The following is a 20,668-nucleotide window of genomic DNA, read 5'->3' on the forward strand; positions in this document are numbered from 1 at the left end:
TGCCCAACATTGATTTTAAACCACCTATATTTTTTCCCATGGAATTTCTCTTACTGAAATTATCTTATGTATGTAATTGTATGCTGGTTGTTGCCAGATCCTGTAAGCTCTGGGAGAACAGAGGCTTGTCTGTCTTCTTCGCTACTATATCTCCAGTGCATAGAACAAACAGTGCTTGGCCTAATGGGTAGTGAATGAATTAATGGGTGGATGGCTGAGTGGGTGGCTGGGTGGATGGATGGATGGAGTGCAAGACCTCTCCTTTGGCCCCTCCCCAGTGGCCCTCCTGTGACTTCTCTGTGCTTCTTCCCTTGCAGTGAGCATGGAGTTTGGGCGGGCCGTGTGGCTCCGGTTCCACCCGTCAGCCTATCCCCCGTGCCCTCACCCGAGCTTCGTGGCGCACTTGGGTGGCGTGGCTGTGGGCATCACCCTGGGCGTGGTGGTCCTGAGGAACTATGAGCAGAGGCTGCAGGACCAGTCGCTGTGGTGGATTTTTGTGGCCATGTACACCATCTTTGTGCTGTTCGCTATCTTCTGGAACATCTTTGCCTACACCCTGCTGGACCTAAAGCTGCCACCGCCCCCGTAAGGAACTGGAGGACCAAGGTCAGGGAGGGGAGTGAGAAGCAGCATCAGAAAGGAGCACCTGCGTTCTTTTTCTCATCACCAGCTCAGTGAGGCCGGAGAGAAGAGGACAAGAGACACTGAGCCTCTGTAATATTTGGGCTCGGATTTGGGCAGACAGTGGAGGCTCTTTTTTGAAGGGCACATGCTGGAGGAGTTGGATGTGGCTACCTTTGTTCTTCTAGACTGTTCTGAGGACATCAGGCCAGGGTGAAGGCTGGGGTAGGGTGAGAGTGGCTATTTTCTTGGGCTGGGCTTGTTCCATGTGTTCAGGGGTCCCCTCCCTTGTCACAGATTGGGCAGCAGCCTTCTCCCTCATCCTCCACCCTGAGAGACCCTGAGAGTGTAAGGAAGGCCCAAGCGTGTAGTAGCCAGGCGGGCCCTTGTCCAGCTCAGAGATAATTGCAGGCCAGGAAGTGTTCCCTCTACAGCCATTGGGTCTGGAGCTCTGGAGTGGAAGAGAGTCTGGTAGTGGACATATCGACATTGGCCTGGGGGAGCCCAGGGTGCTCTCCTGTGCCTGTCGGTGGGCACTGGGGCATGGCCTCTAGTGCCTGGGGTGGGCGGAGGAGGGAGATGCTGTAACTCCAGGCCCCACCCTTGCCCTGGGGGTACCCAGTGAGAGGAACCCAAGCAGAAGGGAATAAACTTAATCCCAAATTGCGCCCTGGGGAAGACTTCTCCCTCCCTTTCTCCCAGAATGCTGATGTCTCATACCAGTGCCCCAGCATCCCATGCCCTGCCTTATTTTTAGGGTCTTTTCCTTCTCTTCCATTGCCCTGACCTGCGTCGTGCCTCGCCTTTGGTTATGGAGACAGTGTTTTGATGTGTGTGTATGTGTCTGTGTGTGTAGTTTGGTGGGTGGAGGTGCCCATGTGATGGGAAAGACTGTGAGGAGAGTTGGAGACTGCAGAGCAATCCTGGGTGAGGCAGTGAGGGTCTGTGGAGGAGTCTAGTGAGAGGAAGGAAGGTGCTGAGAGGTGGAGGGTGTGGTTGCTGAGGATCCTTGCCTTTAGTAAAGCTTGCGCCTTCTTTCCCATCCCTGTCCCTTCCAGGCGCACCCCTGAGAATCACTGACCAGTGGGAGAACCATCCGTGGTGGAGGGAGACCTCAGCCCTTCCAGGGACCCTCAGGATGCTGAGGTTTTCCTTGCCTTTGCCAAGTGCTGCCCTTGTTTCCCTCTGGAATGGCCTTCATATCTGAAAAGGTTCTGTTCTGTCTCCCTTAGGACGGAAGGAGCTTTGGGGTGCAAGAGAGTCTGGAGCAGGAATATTGAGGCTCTGTGTTCATTTGAGTTGGGAGAGAGGAGGCTGCACTAAGAGGAATTCCAGTGTAGGCAGAAAACTGCTTCTAGAGAAGATTTGTTGGGTGTTTGGATGAGTGTCAGAGGTGAGGGCAGCCTGTAGATTCAGATGCTCAGAGGTCAGAGGGGACTTGGAGATTATCGACTCCATCCCTACCCCCAAGTCACTAGTGGGAAAATGACCCCCTAGCGGGAGCTGGTGCAGGCCCCAGGGGGAGACTGGGTGGAGGATGACCTTTGACAAAATATGTCATTCCCTTTATACTGCTTTTGGAACTCCCATCCACTGACAGCCCGGAAGGATGAAGAACCAAGTCTGGGAGGCAGAGGGGCTGCGTTCATGAGGAATGAGGGCAGGAGTGTGGGAACTGCCTTCTGCCAGCCACATGCTCCTCAGAGCCCTCATGTGCACTGAGGTCCCGAGTCAGCCAGGCCAGGCGTTTGGGGGTCTTGGGCCACTGTGGCTTCCTGTCCCCACTGATCACATTAAATGGGCAGAGTTTCCTACTCAGGGGCACCCCCACTCAGCCCCAGGCTATGCCAAGCCCTTCCCTGTCTTTGCCCAGTGCTAAATAGATTGTCCTGGTCCCCACATATGGCCCCTAAAATGCTGCACTGTGCCAACGCTGTGCTGAGGACTGCCAGCCTGAGGTGGCATGGGCCCTGACCTTTGGCTGAGTTTTGTCGGTCTGAGGCATCTTGTCTGTGCCCTGCCAGCCATTCTCTGCCCTACTGAGAGAAAAGTGTAGCCGGAACAGTCAGCTTCTTAGGAGAGGAGACTCTGAGCTGGAATGGGGGCCAAGAAGACTTGGGTAAGGATGGCAAAGGGGGCCTCAGCCATGGGCTTCAGCCACTGCTAACCCTGAGTGGTGCTGTCCCTCCCTGGAGGAGCAGAGGCACCTGGTGCCCTGCTGGAGGCAGGGCCTCCCTTCCAGATCCTGTCCTGGCACCTGGGGGTTCTGGGTTGTGGGTGGAGGGAGCAGGGAGCCACCTCTGGGTTTGTCTGGTGTGGCCTGGAGATGGACCTTCTTCTCTCCGGGGTGAGAAGACTGTGAAGTAGAAGACTCTAGAAAGCCCTCAGAGAAGCACTTAATTCCCTCAGGACTTCAGATGGAAGCTTGTTACCGAGGACTGCGTGAGATGGAAGTCCCATCTCCCATCCTGTTAAGTCTGTCCTCTGAGGTCTGGGACATGCTACGGGAGCCTGTCTACACCTCAGGCCACCAGCCCCAGCTTCTCCCTGTCCAAAAGCAACCCACAAGTTCTTTGTTCTGCTTAATGCCCATCTCCACCACCCTCCCCCAACCATCACTTCTAAGCAGGGCCATGCAGTGGTGACAATAGTCACTTCACACAACCCAGGTCTCTAATCCAGGGCTGGAGACAGCTGTCTGGTAAGAAAGGGTTTACATTTTGGTGTCTGGCTTTCTCCTCAGCAGGTCCCTTTGTCCCGTGTTCCCAGCAGCATGTCCCCATCATACTTCCCTCCTCGTCCAATATGGCCGCCTAGCCAGTGTGCCGGGAAGCAGAGGGTGGTGTGAATCTTCAGGCTGTTGGGGGAGGTCTGCCTTTCATCCACGGGATGTAGAAACTGAAAGCTGGGGATTCCCCAAACAGCAGCTATAGATTCCCTCAATGGTTAAATGGAAGAGGAATCACAGAAACTGGGGAAAGGAAAACAAACCTTCAAAGGAGAAATTTCCCTTTAATGACACCATTAATCATTCGTTTTTTAATTAGGAAAAGCTCCCTAATGGGGCACTTTTGCCAGCTAATAGGACTCTCAATTTCCATGAGAACCATTCTTGCCCAGAGGATTAGGGGAGTCATTGCTCACCAAGCTCGGATCTTCCCCTAGTGTCCAATTTCGTTTGCAGATAATGCAGATTCCCGGGTGCAGTGGGAGCCCTTTCCTGGCATCATTCCTGTTGCTCCCAGCGTTGGCTGGAAAGCACCAATACTCCTCTGCCTTAAGAAACAGTGCCCAACACTGAACTTCCCCTCCACCAAGGACTTGAGTAAGTGGAAAACAAAACAAAACACAAGCTGCAATGTTTGTTTCTAAATATTTTTGTATTGTGTACATTCTGTATATTTTTGTTGTAACATATTATTTGAGCACAGATTCCATTAAAGATTTTTTTTTTTAAGCCGTCGGTTATTCAGAAAGTGACTTAAAGGGCTGGCATTGGAACCTGTTTCCTCTTGGTCTGGGTCAGGGCGGCAGGAACGGGTGGACAGCAGTGGTGCTGGGTCTACGATTTATGCAATAAGGATCCGGGCATCGGTGCTTCGCGCTGGTGTTTCTTGCTTGGTGGTTCTTAACTTTTCTTGAATTACTGAACTCTTTTGAGTTGCTGATGAAAACTATGATTTCTCTTCCCATAAAAATGCACAGACAATTTTGTGTACAGTTTCTGGGGGTGGGGGGCGGGGCTGTGAATAAGGAAACTGATCCATGGCTTCAGGTCAAGAACCTCTGTGCAGGGGCTGGCCTGGTGGCATAGTGGTTAAGTTCACTTGCTCTGCTTCAGTGGCCCAGGGTTCGCAGGTTCAAATCCCGGGGTGTGGTCCCAGGCACTGCTCATCAAGCCATGCTGTGGGGGCGTCCCATATACAAAATGGAGGAAGATTGGCACAGATGTTAGCTCAGGACCAATCTTCCTCAGCAAAAAGAGAAAGATTGGCAACAGATGTTAGCTCAAGGCCAGCCTTCCTCACCAAAAAAAAAAAAAAAGAACCTCTGTGCCAGCTGTTCTGGTGGGTGCCCCCCCTTCCCCTTCCACTCTTACACTATACCCTGGTGAGAGATTAACATTTTGACTATTATTATTGGAGGAATCTCCTTTGAAATGTCCTAGGTACACCCTTCTTTACCCCACTAGCCTAGTCTTTAGGTCTTTCTAGGGGCTGTGAACACCCTGATCTTGAGGAAGGGGTAGGAATGTTCTCAGAGTGAAAGTGCATGGTCGGTTCACATACAGAAGGGGGAAAATAAGAGGACCATAAATGTTCAAGTCTGCTGCTTGGTCAGTTGAACAATCAAGTGGGTTTGCGTGGATAAAGCCTGAGAAAGTGAATTGTTTTCACCAGTTTTTCTCAGCCAATAGCATGGTATGTAGTTTTGCCATTCCTAACTGTTGAGGATTAAGCTACCCTGTTAAATTCAGCGTGGGAGATGTTTCCCATAATGATCTTTCATTTTTTGTTTTTTTTAATAATTTTATTTATTTATTTTTCCCCCCAAAGCCCCAGTAGATAGTTGTATGTCATAGTTGCACATCCTTCTAGTTGCTGTATGTGGGATGCGGCCTCAGCATGGCCGGAGAAGCGGTGCGTCGGTGCGCGCCTGGGATCCGAACCCGGGACGCTGACAGCGGAGCGCGCGCACTTAACCGCTAAGCCACGGGGCTGGCCCCTCCTGTAATGTTCTTTCACATCAGTTTCCTGTGTATTATTTTAAAATATTTCTAAACGCTGCGGAAGTCATCCCAGAACACACTTTACAGTTCAGGCTAAAGGTCAAAGAACTCACTTCTGTTTGGAGTGTGGAGAACGGACTTCCCTAGAAGGAAAGTTGGGGAGTCTGAGCACCCGTGTTCCGGGGGGTCAGTTCCAGGCTCTGACACCTGAGGCGTTTAAAGGCAAGCTCCCTGGACAGCCGAAAGCAGTGTAGTTAGCTTTCCTTTGGCCTCCTATCGCTTCCCTCTTCACTGTTCTGGTTCCTCCCTCTACCAGATTCTCAGTCTTCTGCTAACTTAATGTTTACCAATGATAAGATAATTATGAAGATAATTTACTGCGTACCTACTATGTGCTAGGCACTGGATGAGGCATTTTCAATATATTATTCTCATTTAATTGCACAGCTACTTGCTGTGAAGTGGGCGTAAATATTCCCATATTTACACGAGGGGAAGGCTTAGAGAGGTTTAGTAACTTGCTGGTAGTATATGGCATAGCTGGATTCATACCCAAGACTGCCTGGTTCCGAAGTTCATGCTGTCAGCCCTCCGGTGTTTGTATGGGACTTCAAGGGCACCCAATTTATAGAGGTGTCAGGGCGTTTGTTGAAAGATACAGCCTCACTGCATTAGGCCTAGGGCCAGCCTGTCACGGTAATGAACCTTGGAACATTCGCTCGGTGTTCACTTAACAGGATGTCCACTTTGTTAGCCCTCCTACAAGTAGTTTATAAGAAGATCCACAGCTATCCATTCATTACGGCTCCCTATCACCCCTGAGTTCCCGAATCTAGCATTTCTGCCGACTCAGAGAATTTAAAGTCTGTGAGGCACATTAGGAAGTTTGGCAGTTATAGAACCGGAGCTGCCCTCTTAGACCTCCAAGTGGAAAGACTTCATAGAAGCCAGCAGGGTTTCCATTACTAAGAAGACACATGGTTAAGAAAATGTGGTCCTAGCAACTAAATCTTATTTTCAAGAAGCCTGCTGGCTTTCCTGGCATCTGGTATAAGTGATCCTCTGGTAAAGGACAGGCATTCTGTCATGGTTAATAATGAATGAGAATGAAAGGAAGTGACTTGGGTTATTGAGTTCCACAGGCGTAACTTTACTGGACAATGAGTAAAACATTGTGATGGAAATTGCCCTTACACCCTGCCTGATGCCTCCTGCAAGATGCAGGAAGGTGTATCCCAGCAGGTGATTTGATTTTCTTCAACAAATTCCTTAGCATAACAAGTATAATTTCCTCATAAACTTATTGCAAATTAATAAAAATGTCAGGCTTGGGAATTGAGCTCATTAAACAAAAACGACTGCATTGGTGAGAAGCAAAGTTGTTTTATTATTATTATTACAAATATAATTACAGATACACTGAGACCATTTTTGATACATGACAAACATACATTTCCTCTGTGCGTATAGCACACAAATAATACATAAATGTATTCCACACGTGAATAAATCCTTTTTAAAACTTTAAAAGTTAATACATTAGCTTATTAAAATTTGAATACAGTACATGTTTCTGGTCATGAGCTCTTTGAGTTTCTTCTCATGGCCAACAAGATATTCAATTCCATGTCACCACTTTCCTTGTCTACAATAGTGATACACAGTTTGTCACAGACTTTTAAAATAAGACTGTATTGGATATAGCCGTGTAATGTAGTGAGCCTACATTACAAAAAATATATATAAAAGAACATATAAAGAATATATAATTATACCTTGACTATATCCATAAATGACTTGAAGCAGGTAATACATTTGCTTTTAAATGCCATTTACAAAATGGACTCTTGAATGACATGTGAATTTGAAAATGAAAAATATGTTTTCCATACTCAAAATGTTGATGTCCTAATGTTGTTTATTAAAAACACTGATTTCCAAGTGGGCAACCAAGTACATTAGATAAAGTCGGATTCAAGGGTAGTGCCGTAAAATTGCTTACTTCCCATATCATTCTGAATTTAATGCTATAAAAAAAAATGCAACTTGGATTTTTTTTCTACACTGCCTACACTCCAAGTTATTAAAGTTTAAAACCATATGAAAGCCTTTATGAAGATCCTGAATTGTATTTCTCATTAAAGGAAAAAAATGGCTTGGTGAGTCATGTCCCTAGACTTTTGTAGAAGAGAAAGCAGAAGGCCATTGTCAGTCATTTTGAAAGTTAAAACTCAGCACTTAATGTGAATTTAGATGAGTCTAGGAGAGGATTTTTACGGGCTTGTGTTCCTCTGAGCATCCTGAGGACAGTGAGAACACAAGACTTCTGATCTTCTAAACAAAAATCATTATCAAATGGATTTATTAAAGAGCTATGCAGAATAAACTGCAATCGTGTGTGTGGCTACAGTTGGCTTCCATGGGAATTACAAATGGCTCTAGCTGAGGGCACTTTCAATTGATTCAGAGTAAAACAATATGAGGCTTGTAACACATGTACAAAAAACTAAAATCAATGAGTAACTCTAATATGAAGAATCTCCGTTTGCATTCTTTATCTTACAGTTTGCTTGTAAAATTTATGTACTTTGTTTTTTTTAACTCTGTTTAAAAACTCCAGCATTTTTATATAAAAGAAAGCACAGGCTCTAACAAACACCTGTGAACAAATTAATGAAGAAAAGTGATGGGGGCTACTTCTGCAGTAGCTTTCCATCAGATAATGTTTTATCTTTAAGCCAGTGCATCTATTTTTAAAGCTCATTTAATTTCTTACACACTCATGATTTATTTGCATATTGACTTAAAAGCTGGCTTCATCATCCCTGCCATTATCAATCAGACAAAAAAATCTATCAAGCACCCACAGGATGCACAGATCTGTCTTTGAAATGATGTCGTGGTGCTAATCTATCCTAAGACTAGGAATACTTTTTTTTAAAGAAGGTATAATACATTGAGAAAGAAGTATTATGATTTTTCTGGGAGGAAAACTTGCTAAATACTGCAGTAAACTCCTAAGAGAAGCCACAAAATTATCTCTTAAGTTTTTTAAGCAACAACTCCGTGAAGTTTAGAATTTATGGGACCAGCAATGTACTAAAATCCCACAACACTCACACACATCTATCTAGGACTCAGTGAAGACATTCTTCAGATTTATATGTCTAATTAAGTTAAATTTTAAAAGTACAAAATGAAAAAATCTAGAATGGGTTTCAAATCATCTTAAATAGCAATCCTATGACAATGATAACAACTGCGATTTCAAACACCAAGGTTTGGATATACAGCGTCGCAAAAGATGTAATTATCTCAAAACGTGATCAAAAACTTTGGGCAAGAGTTTCTTTCATAAATTCTTCAAGGACGGCTACCACATTTTTGGCTTCGGGCATTTCTTCGTGTTCCACTTTAACAATCTTCAAAAGGATGTCTCCACTACCACAGTTCTTTAGGAACAGGTAACATTTAAACAAAGCATAATGGTTCATTTCTGCCTGTCGGATAAATCTCTTCAAATTATTTGTGTCTTGTATAGCCTAGAAAAAGATTACCCAGTGAAATATGCATTTAGTGAGATAATAATGAAGCCTGAAAAATATCTCCTGTCCAACTGAGAACTCAGCATGTGTTGTTGAAATGTTTGCTTTTTATTTTAAATATTTCCATCATTTTTATTGTTAATATGCTTTGCCTTCGGTAGAACAAAATCTCTTATATAAAGTAAAAATACTTTAAAAATCTCCTAGGGCCGGCCCCATGGCTTAGCGGTTAAGTGCGCGCGCTCTGCTGCTGGCGGCCCAGGTTCGGATCCCGGGCGCGCACCGACGCACTGCTTCTCTGGCCATGCTGAGGCCGCGTCCCACATACAGCAACTAGAAGGATGTGCAGCTATGACATACAACTATCTACTGGGGCTTTGGGGGAAAAATAAATAAATAAAAAATTATTAAAAATCTCCTAAACAAGGTGACAACACTCCTCCCCACCAGAATTTTGAACCCTTAGGCACTGAACCACTTTTTTTGTGCTTTCCAACTAAAATATGTGACAAATTATAAGATTGATGTCCCTGAGATAAAAGCAAGCATTCAACCCAATTAATTGGAAATGCAATGATATGTACGCAGAAGCCACTGAAAAATATAAATAAAGTAAATGCCTTCTGAGGATTCTAGTTTTGAAAATGTCCTATTTAACAGACATCACAGCTGCAAAGCAAATTTGTTACTCTGTCACTGGTACTAATTAAAATTCAGATAAAAATTATATGTGGCACACAGCCAATTAATTACCTTCAGTTTAAAGTTCTCCAATACTTGTCGGAAAAGAAAAGGGTTACCTCCTTCAGCACCATTCAAAAAAGCCTGCATCCAATCCTCACAAAACCGGTTGCTTCCTGTAAAATATTTTTGAAAAATTAAATAAATAAAAATGAAATCCTACAAGCACAAGACATTTATTTATTTTCATTTTTTAAAATTGAGGTATAATTGACATATAACATTAGTTTCAGGTGTACAACATAATGATTTGATATTTGTATACACTGTGATATTTTTTATTTCTTTATGAAAACACTTATAATGAATTATTTAAGACTTCTATAACACTCTAAAAAAATAGCATACTCACCACCTCACTAAGAAATACCAAAATGGTTGAAGCCCCCATGTGCCTCTTCTCAATTGCATCCCTCTCCTTTCCCATCAGAAAGGATTATCATTCCCACGTATTTCTTTAAACTTTTGCCACATACTTTTTTATCTCTAAGCACTATATAGTATTATTCTGCATATGTTAAACTCTATGTATTTTTCTTTAATGGCTGTTTCACTAAATAGTATGTTTGTGAGCTATACTGAGACATGTAGCTCTAGCTCATTTATTTTCACTGCTATATAATATTCCATTGTATGACTACAGTAGTTTATCACTTTTCCTGTTGATAGACATTTATGTTGCTTCCAATTCTTTGCTATTTCAAACAATGCCTTTATGAACATTTTTGTATTTGTCTCCTTATATACATATACAAGAGCTTCTCTGTATACCTAGGAGTAGAATTGCAAGGCATGACATGATTTCCATGTTTAGAATTGCTATTGTTTTTGCTGAGTTTAGGATAAATATGTAAAACTGCACAAGGCAGGAAGGATAAGTTTGTATCATTTGTTCTCAGTGCAAAAATGGAGACTCACAAGAGCCCCAGGAAGGCTGCTCCAGAGGTCGTGGCTCACCTGCATTGTAGAACTGAGGCTGGGAGCTACTGCAGTCGATGATCACAGACTTGTGCTGCTCCTCCGTCATGGCCATGCACAAAGATGTCATGGTGCCTTCGTGAATAAGGCCTTGAAGACTGGCTACACTCAGAAACCTGCCACATACACAAGTCCTTTTCTACAAACAACATTGCAGGATGGGAAGGAGAAAGCAAATTCATTCTACACTAGGAGAGTTTTAAAAACGTAAATATCAGACTTGCTGTGGAAAAGCTTCTCTCTCTGCAAAACTGTTCTTTACCTGTTAATGTCTCTCTTTGTTTTTTCATCTGATTCTTTAACCTCAACAGGAGTATAACTCAGAGCCTAAGAAAGAAAAATAAAGCCTAATTGATACATGTATTCCAGTTTTCCTTATTGAGCAGCTACTCGTGACTAGACGTCACCTTCCCCCAGTAACCCCCACACCAGACGATGCTTGATGGGCACTGCCCAGGAGCTCACCAGAGCCTTGTTCAGCTGCTGCTCACTAACAGCCTGAAACTTGGCTGTGCCACCGAGTCTCATGGGACCATCCAGTCTCAGCTGCATCTACCCACCACATATTTAAATGAGAAATCTAGCCATTTACTCAAGTTTTCCCCATTGTCTGGATATTTGAATGAATTTTTCATTTTTTATCTGGACATTTTTATATAGTTAAAATCACTTTGGATTTTGGTTTTCCTTCTCAAATTGTTTTGTAAATTATACTTCTCCCAGATCACTTCAAAAAGTAATTATGTAAAAATGTTTTATCCCATTAGGAAGACTCAGCCAGGATTTGCAATTCTACGTTAGTAACGTAACTTTCTAGATCTGAGTAAATAGACTGTGGTCTATCCTGATTGCAAGCATAGTTTGCATGAAAATTCATCGGGGAAAAAGTAACGTTCAGAGAAAATGAGTATGTCTTTAAATAATCCAAACTCTGCCAAAGTGATTCTCTATTAAGGAAATGCTTTTGTTTGGGCAATACTTACGGCGTGTAGCAGAAAGGTAAGCTTCTCCTGAAAGAGAAGAACAACCCTTTGGATTGGGCACACAACATCCTCAAACCAGCTGCTCAGGTAGGACTTTATGTGGTTCTCCAAGCCCCTTTCCTAGATCAAGACAGAATGTCATTTGCTTTAACATAAGCCTTCACCTTAGTGGACTTAACATTTTCTTCACAATACTGTTAACAGTGAAAGAACTGGGAACAGATACCTTTTTTAAGCTACCACCACCAACTCAGAAAAAGGAATTGTGATATAACTTTCCTGGGCTTGTTAGGCAGAGTGGGGATTGATTCTATACTGAATTTCTTAAAAACACACTAAGAAATGCATTATATGATATGAAGAGATTGAATTAATAGGGTTCCATGCTATTTCTACACTGGGAGGAGTTGGGCATTTACATGTCCATCTCCCCCCACTATACTGTGTACTCACTGGAGATACTCTCTTAATAATCCTCGTCTCCCAGCACCTGGTACAGTGTCTGAAACATCCATGTATGAGCTTATTAGGTGCCTGTTGAATGACTGAAGGAATGTAGACAGACAGTTCACTCACACTCAAAATACGAATAGAGAAGGATACAAGTTAACCCATCAAAGCACTCAAGCCCACTCCAGTTGTCAGACATGCTGCCATGAGCACATCTGGCTTTCTAGGCTGTGCTGCTCTCTGGGGACTAGTGGAATAGTTCTAGTCTGGGAGAGCAGCTCGCCCTAGACTTGTATCCCTGGTTTACTCCTGTGCTATCCTTTCCTCTCTCGCAGTGTCCTGTAAGCGCATGACAAGTAAAAGGAATTATTACCTCATGTAATGGGTAGTAACTTTATAAGAGTTATGACTTTAACCACTGCCACAAGGTGAATGCATAGTTTTTAAAGGGTTTGGATAAATTAATCCATATGGATGTATCTAATTAATAAAAGATAGATTAATGAGAAGTGGAATATTTCTAAAAATCTTTGATGTTGAGTTCAAGGACAGTCATACCATTGAATAGCATGTCTCTGGTGCCAGAAGCTTGATGGACCATTAGTTCTGACCAGATTATAAATCTTATGTGCCTAGAAATCAAGGAAAGAGCCGCCCCTTCCTCACTTAGCATGTTACCATACAGCAATGAATTTAATGGACTGAATTTTTCATGGGTGCAAAACATCAGAAGCAGTCTTGTGAAACTTACAGCACTTTTAGGATATGTTCCCTGCTTCCCTTCACAATCACCTTTCTACGAGCCCACAAAGTAGCATATTTTTAGAAGTCAGGTGTCTTTGTGTCCACCTATATGATTTGACAAGTATAGCAGTTAAAGTATGTTAAGCATCTCAGTCTTAAAAAACTATTAACTTGGGGCTGGCCTGGTGGCATAGTGGTTAAGTTTGCGCACTCCACTTTAGCGGCTTGGGGTTCGCAGGTTCAGATCCCAGGCGCAGACCTACGCACCGCTCATCAAGCCATGCTGAGGCGGCATCTCATATACAAAGTAGAGGAAGATTGGTACAAATGTTAGCTCAGCGACAATCTCCCTCAAGCAAAAAGAGGAGGATTGGCAACAGATGTTAGCTCAGGACCAATCTTCCTCACACACACAAAAAACTATTAACTCAATCATCTTACCTCACAGTTCATGTTATTTTTCAGCCCTTGAATGTACTTATCCAATTCAAGCCTGAAAGTATGTTCTTAAGGAAGCAATAAAGGATGAATCAAGACAGCATCATTTTATCTCTCAATAGGAAATATAAAATCTCTCAAATAATGCAAACTATAAATTAAAACAACTCAAGACAAACAGGCTGTATGAAGGTATGAAATTCAAGTAAATACATAAGGGGTCAAAAAGCTTTCTGGAGGTTAGTAGTAATACCCCTCCACTCGTCTTCCCACATTTTCCTTCCTAATCTCCTCAAAGACCAAAGAAAGGATATAGCTCAAGTCCTTTCTCAGACCCTCCTAAAAAACAGACCACAAACTCTGAAGGGTTATGTCCAGAGTCCATTGTTGCTGTTTCAGGAAGCAGTTTTTCATGTTGGAAAAGGCAGTAATAACAACCAACACGGTAACCTGGAATTCTGGAAAAGAAAGAAAAAGGTAAAATGTATTATTTTGATAACTCATGCATCCAATTTTGTGGACTGCTTGGAACCCCTGTCATCTTGATCTGGCAATACTGATAGATTGCTAATGCTGTTATATTGCCCAGACTTCTCCTTGGTTTACTTGTAACAGCAGAGGAAAATGAGTGTACATCATGATGGGCTTTAGCTAAAGAAGCACCTAACAAACATGGAATTTCTTTGAATTCTCCTATCTGATGTGAAAATTCATGCACATGTCACTCTCTTTCACAGTATATCCATATTTACCTAACTATAAGCAAGTTCTCTCCCTTCCCCAAACCTTCACAAATCATCGAAGCTCCAGGCAGATATGACATGTTTATCCTGTGGCCTTATCTTTGGGCTGTGGCCTCATACTCTTGAGGGGACTTGATGCCAACATCATGTTCTGAAGTGAACTACAGTCAGGGGTGTAATGGAAAGACAGCTAGAATTCAACTGGGGACGTCTATGTTTAAGTCTGAACTTTATCGATGTGAGCAGCCTTCTGAACTTAACTTCTCTGAGTTTATTTCCTCATCTGCAAATGAAAGGAAGAGTATCTGCTCTATTGCCCCTTTGTAGGGAGAATGGCATCAAAGTTTGTGAAAGCACTTTACAAACTGCAAAGTATACAATTTTAGTTTCGGTAATTAACTCTTTTTTTCCAAGCACAATACTAAGTAAGTACACTTAGGAAGCTCTGCCATTCAATTAATTTCAGTCCACACATGTTTATGTGTGAGGCCCAGCGCTCAGGCTGCCAGAGAACAAAGATGAACTCCACAGGTCTAGTAGGAGCTGATCTTTTGGAGTTTCTCATCACTTCTCATATTTAGTTCAGAAATAAAAACCCAAGACACAGCACATTTTACACTTACCTCAGCTCCACAGATGCAACATTCCCCAGCCCTTCAAAGACCGCTCCCTTCGAGAGACGCTTAGCAATGAAACTGCGCAGCTCCGGCTCCACTTCAGATGGTAGATTAGTATCCGCCAAGGAGAGGCTTGACAATGAAAGACACACATGCCTTACCGGTGGACCACTGCATTCACATCCCATAAGTCAGACAGGATATCACTAAACCCCAGAGACTCTTGAAGGACTTGCAAAAGCTTTCTATCTGACTCCTATTGGTGAGGCTTCTAGGAATGTATGTCACCAAGTAAGATCTACCTCATCAAACAATTTAAAACAGTCCTGTCTTTCCAGCTCATTCTCTCTAGGATTATGACTCCCCCGGGACTCCCAACCCACTGACTTTACCTCTTTTTCAAAGTCCCTCAAGTTTCTCGTCTCCTCACTTCCCTCCTCCTCACCCCGCTGAAATTCCACAGTCAGTCATTATAATCACACCATTGCACGTATTCTCACTCAAGCCCTTTGTTGTTTTCACCTCACGGTACTTGCTTAGCAAAACTTCATCTCTGGTTAGTGCCGCTTTCTACCTACTCTGCAGCTGCACCTGTGCAGCTGAATGTGGTTGGACAAAAACCCACAACCACAGTGTCTAGTCTCATTTCAAATGAATGGTCACTAGCTTTGAGTGGGCCCTTACTGCTGCCCAGCTATCTCTACATTTCCTGGTTCACTCACTCTTCTCTCCTAGACCACTCTTTCATGCCTCCTCTTCTTTCTTCAATCCTCCAACTACCTATTACCCGTGAATAAACACACCAGCTTAGTGATTGTTTATGAGCTAAAAATAAAAATTTCAGTTTGGTTTACATTAGAATATAAGAGAGACTAGAATTTGCATATGCAGTAAGAAAAGGTCTTCTGTCATCAAAATTCCCAATAGAGAATATGAACTCAATACTTCTCAAGGTCTTTTGTTTTATATTATGAAAATTTCAAACATATAAAAAGTAGAGAGAATAGTATAATGAACCCACATGTACGCACCACCCAGTCTTGACAATTGTCAGCTTATAGCCAATCTTGTTTCATTTGTACCCCCACGCTGTCTGCACCCTCCCACCTCCCAGATTTATTTTGAAGCAAGTCCCAGGCATCACATCATTTCATCCGTAAGTTTCTCACTAGGCATCTCTAAAAGATGGGGACCTAAAAAAAAATTGTATATATATATCCATATCTATATCTATGTATACATACAACACTATTAGAACACGTGAAAAATTCCTTACATCATCCATTAGCCAGTCAGTGAACATAGTATTTTTGTTTTAAACCCTACTTTGCATCAAGTGTTAAAGTTCATTCATTCATTCATTTAATAAATATGTATTAAATGTCTACCCTGTGCCAGGTACCACTCAAAGTACTGGGTAAGGAGACATCAATGAACAAAAGAGACAACAATCCCTGCTGTCCTGGAGTTTACATTCTGTGTGCAGCAGAGGAGCTATGAAAGGGTATGCAAAGGGGAAAAAAAGGAGGATTTTAAATTTCTTGACACCCATATGATACTGAATATTTACTGAAGTTCCAATCAAGAAACTCAGAGTACTTGTCTCTAGCTGATCACCAGGGGCACTATCAGTATTTGGATCTGCCCCAGCCTTGAATGAATGAACTCATGAGGAACTCAAAATGAGGTTCCCAGGGGATAGGTGTGCTTGATGGTTTGACTCGGTAAAAGCCGAGCAGAAACAGGTACCCACTGACATCTACAGGCCAGAGATGGACGGAAGATAAAAGCACATGCATGAGTTATGGTCGAGCTGCTTTTACCTGAAATCCTCACCAGAGGGAGTTTCTGCATTTGTGCCACTTGGGCTTCCATCATCACTGTCCCCTCGCTGCTGTGCCAATCTGCACGCCACAAAAGCAATACAGTTATCGATTATGGGCTCCAACTCCAGCGGAGTATGGGCCCCCTACCCCCACCCCGGCAAGCAGGGTAGGGCCGAACAATCAACTAAAAATGCTGCAAGGTAGAAGTGCCTGGATCCTCCACTGCCTGTCACCTTGCCAGGGAAAACCCACAAAACAGTGCTGACAAGAGCCCCTTCTCTCTCCAGGCCACCTAAGGGGTGGAGGAAAGGCTAAATTAAATATCCATAAGAGTCAAGGAAGTGTCCTCTTAATAACAGACTTCACAGGGCCAAGAGAGCCCCAGGAAAGCCGGCCAGGGCGGAGGAAAAAGAGGCCGCAAGGCCTGAGGATAACCAGAAGGTGGGCGTGGGGGTGGGGACGCGTGGGGGAAACGGAGGAAAGTGGGAGAGAACAACCGGAAGAGCAGGGGGTGGAAACTGACATTACCGAGTGTGCGAGGCACTGCGCTAAACAAAGGGCAGGGGCGACAGGAAGGGGACAGGGACAGATGGAGCGCAAAGGCTGTGAGGGCCGGGCACAAAGTCCAGGATGGGCCCCGGGAGGTCCGGCGGGAGGCGAGGAGGGCCCTCAGGGCCAGAGACCTTGGCCGGGAGAGGAGAGGACGGCGTTTGGGAGCGGCCAGGCTGCCGGGCCCGGGATGGGATGCGGGGACGGGATGCGGGGCCCCAGGGGCGGCCGGGCGCTGCACCTGCTTCCGCGGTAGCTGTAGAGACAGTAGTGGCTGCTGGGCGGCGGCTCGAGTCTCCGCTCCTCGGCGGAGCCACCCTCCTCGCTGCTCTCTAGCTCCTTTTCATCCCCATCCAGCGATTCCTGCAAAGAGGGGAGCATCTCGGCAGCCTCTGAGTGGCCCTGTGTCCCCGCCAAACCGCTCCCCCGCTGCCGTACAGTCCTCGGTGGCCGGGCTCGTCCGGCTCGCGGCCCTCGCACGCCTGCGTTCCGCTGCTTTCCCCGGGTTCCTGGGCGAGGAAGCTGACCTAGGAGAGCTTCTCGCCCCGCACGGGCTAGCGGGCGCACTCAATTTACCTTCACGGAAAAACCTACCCCATTTCTCTTTGAGCTCCTTTTTCTCCTCTGTCTATGGTTTAAGACGGCAAGCAGACTTAGAATAAAGCTCCTCTCCTCCATCTTTTTATTGCGCGCGAACACACACGCACACCAGTTTGATCAGAAATTTAGGAATTTAAAATGAAGTGCCCACCCCCAAAAAAGGTGAAAATATGAGAGAATGCTTTTTTAATTCTTGAAGAGGCCTTTCTAAAGATAACAAAACACTTAGAAGCCGTATGGGGAAAGATTAATAAATCTGACTAGTAACAACTAAAAATTTCTGTGTGGCCCAAAATCAAAACACAAATGACAAACTAGGAAAAATATTTGCAACATATATAATAGATGAAGGACTGTCATTCATCAGTAAACAAAAGAATAGACAATGGGCAGTTCACAGAAGAAGAAATAAAAATGATGAATACATAAATAAAATGCTCAACTTCAAATAAAATTGATGGTATATTGTACTATTTTTCACCCAGCAGATTAGCAGAGATTTAAAAGTTTGATAATATCCTGTGCTGAGGTGTATAAGGAAGCAGGCATTCTCATAAACAGTTGATAGAAACAAAATTAATCCACATGCTTTGGAAAGAAATTTGAAAGTATCAGTATTTTAAATGCACATACCCTTTGACTATTAATGCAACACCAGGACATCAACAAATAGATGCACTCACGTAAGTGTGAAAATACATGAATCTAAAGATATTCCTTGCAATACGGTTTGTAATGATGAAAAACTGAACACAATATGAACGTTAGTCAATAGGGGACTGATTAAATAAGTTATGGTACATGCGGTGGTACGCAGAATGACGACTCCCCCAAAATGTCCACATTCTAATCTCTGAAACCTGAGAATATGTTACTTCACATAGCAAAAGGGACTTTACAGATATGATTAAATTAAGGCTCTTGAAATGGAAAGATTATTTTGGATTATCTAAACGTGCCTAATGTAATCACAAGAGTATAACAGGGAGGCAGGAGATCAGAGAGAAGGCAATTGTGACACCTAAAGCGGGAGACTGGAGTGATTTGGGACCACAAGCCAAGGAATTTGGGCACTCTCTAGAAGCTAGAAAAGGCAAAAAACAGATTCTCCCCGAGAGCCTTCAGAAGGAATGCAGCCCTGCCAACCCATTTCAGACTTTTGACTCCCAGAACTATAATATAATAAATTTGTGTTGTTGTAAGCCACTGAATTTGTGGTAATTTGTTATAGCAGCAATAGGAAACTAATGTGCATGTGTACCAGAAGACTATGCAGCTATTAAAAAGAATGAATTAGACTATGTGCATATATGGAGAGACAATCCAGTATTTAAGATTTTGTCCTAAAAGAGCTGGCAACACAACTGAAGAGACAAGGCATACACATGGGAAAGGGCAGAATGTGATTACTGACAAAAAGTAATGTGGGCAGTCAGGGTGATCTTAGGAACCTCATTACCAGCCTCTTGACCATCTATGATCATAATCTGAGGACATTAGTCTTCACTAGTTGGTCTATCAACTGCCAACAGCAATAATAATATCAATATAGCATTTATAGTTTAATAGTTGCCAGTTATTTAGCAGTAACCATGGGCCAGGATATTTACCTATTTTATTTCATTTATCCTTAGACCAACTCTGTAACAGAGGGGTTTATCCTCATTTTATAGATGAGGAAACTGAGGCTCAGTCAATATAAGTGATCAAACTGTGTCTATCTGACTCCCAAATCCATACTCAACTGTTATTTTATACTGTATTCTCCTGCTTGGGTCTTAGAAACTACAGAGAATAAGGCTCTAATAGGATGATGTACAGGGGCCTTCATAATCTAGCCTCTACCTGCCACTCTGACTTCATTTTCTATCACCTTGCCCCTTGCTCACTGCATCCTGGTGATTTCTTGGTGTTTCTCAAACACTTCAATTTTTTTTTGCAGTTTAACAGTCTTTCATTTTTTGTGTGTGAGGAAGATCAGCCCTGAGCTAACATCTGATGTCAATTCTCTTCTTTTTTCTGAGGAAGACTGGCCCTGAGCTAACATCATGCCCATCTTCCTCTACTTTATATGGGATGCCACCACAACATGGCTCGACAAGCAGTTCATCGATGCGCGCCCAGGGTCCAAACCAGCGAATCCTGGGCTGCCGCAGTGGGGCGCGCGCACTTAACCGTTTGCGCCACCGGGCGGGCACGCCCTAATGGTCTTTTAATTTGCTCTTCTCTCTGCCTGGAATGCCCCCCAGATACTTGCATGTCTTCTTCCTTCATATCATTTATGTCTCTGCACAAATGTCACCTCCTGAGAGAGACCTCTGATTGCCCTAGACAATACGTCCCACACACACCTCCACTGCCATCTCATCAGTCTCTATCCTGGACGCTCTTCCTGCTACACTACCCTACTTCACACCAGTTTCTTCTCTCACCCAGATTACTGTCACATTCTCTACCATCTGCCTCTCTCTCAACCTCCACTAATCTACTGTTCACACTGCAGCCAAAATGATGTTTCCAAAACTCAGATCTAATTCAGCTCCATACCTACTAACTCTGTGACCTTACACGAATTAATTCAACTCTCTTAAGCCTCTTTTTCTTCATCTACATTAACAGGGTGTTAATAATGGCACCTACAGCACAGGCTTGTTGAGGCAAGTAAATGCAAAACTTACCACAATGCCTGGCACACGATAAGAGCTCCATGGATGCCTATTATTTTTTCCTTTTAAGAGTAACTTACATTATTAGTTATTTCCATATGCCAAACTCTAAGAGCAGCCAAACGAAGTTTAAGTGACTTGCCCAGTCATGCATGTGGGCAGCGGCACTGGTGGGAAATGAACCCAAGCACTGGACTCTTAATCACCTATACTCTCACTTGCATTATTCTCTAATTGTCCTCTTAAAACTCCTCCGTTGCTTCCCAGAGACTTCAGCAGGAAGTCCAACTCAGACTGCTTCTGGGATCTCCGGAAGTCGTCTTTGCCAGCCTTCCTACGACTGTCTTGCCACCAGCCCTTTCACTGGGAGCTTCGGCCCTACTACCACTAACTTTTTTCAGGGGCTCAGCCTCAAAAACTTGCACTTCTTGCGCCCCT

The 20,668-nt window shown here is 43.7% G+C and overlaps 2 protein-coding genes across 3 annotated transcripts in view; one reads left to right on the top strand and one right to left on the bottom strand.

Moving 5' to 3' along the window:
• The window catches only part of RHBDL3 (rhomboid like 3), a 47,888-nt gene extending 43,807 nt beyond the window's left edge, over positions 1 to 4,081 (top strand). For both annotated transcript variants that reach the window (XM_058560339.1, XM_058560340.1), the window contains one exon: positions 318 to 4,081. In XM_058560339.1, the coding sequence (XP_058416322.1) occupies positions 318 to 589 (272 nt within the window). In that variant the 3' untranslated portion in view covers positions 590 to 4,081. The remainder of the gene's footprint in view (positions 1 to 317) is intronic.
• Positions 4,082 to 6,713: 2,632 nt separating this feature from the next.
• Positions 6,714 to 17,828, bottom strand: C18H17orf75 (chromosome 18 C17orf75 homolog). The gene is made up of 10 exons (XM_058560348.1): positions 17,206 to 17,828; positions 16,413 to 16,493; positions 14,596 to 14,721; positions 13,544 to 13,687; positions 13,233 to 13,290; positions 11,598 to 11,717; positions 10,877 to 10,941; positions 10,594 to 10,730; positions 9,649 to 9,752; positions 6,714 to 8,892 (listed from the first exon to the last, which is right to left on the bottom strand). The coding sequence occupies exons 1-10, from the start codon at positions 17,343 to 17,345 to the stop codon at positions 8,677 to 8,679; spliced, it is 1,191 nt and encodes a 396-aa protein (XP_058416331.1). The 5' UTR covers positions 17,346 to 17,828; the 3' UTR covers positions 6,714 to 8,676.
• Between the last annotated feature and the right edge of the window lie 2,840 nt (positions 17,829 to 20,668).

The sequence above is a fragment of the Diceros bicornis genome, chromosome 18, assembly GCF_020826845.1.
Source record: "Diceros bicornis minor isolate mBicDic1 chromosome 18, mDicBic1.mat.cur, whole genome shotgun sequence".
NCBI lineage: Eukaryota > Metazoa > Chordata > Mammalia > Perissodactyla > Rhinocerotidae > Diceros > Diceros bicornis.

What these genes read in the sequence shown, in the direction of transcription:
- C18H17orf75 (XM_058560348.1), bottom strand. Translation starts at nt 17,345, where the DNA reads ATGCTCCCCTCTTTGCAGGAATCGCTGGATGGGGATGAAAAGGAGCTA. An exon ending in TCTGAGAAAGGACTTGAGCT is followed by an intron (nt 13,291 to 13,543) that starts ATATCCTTTCTT and finishes TTAAGAACATAC; the next exon opens with TTTCAGGCTTGAATTGGATA. An exon ending in ACAAAGAGAGACATTAACAG is followed by an intron (nt 10,731 to 10,876) that starts GTAAAGAACAGT and finishes TGTATGTGGCAG; the next exon opens with GTTTCTGAGTGTAGCCAGTC.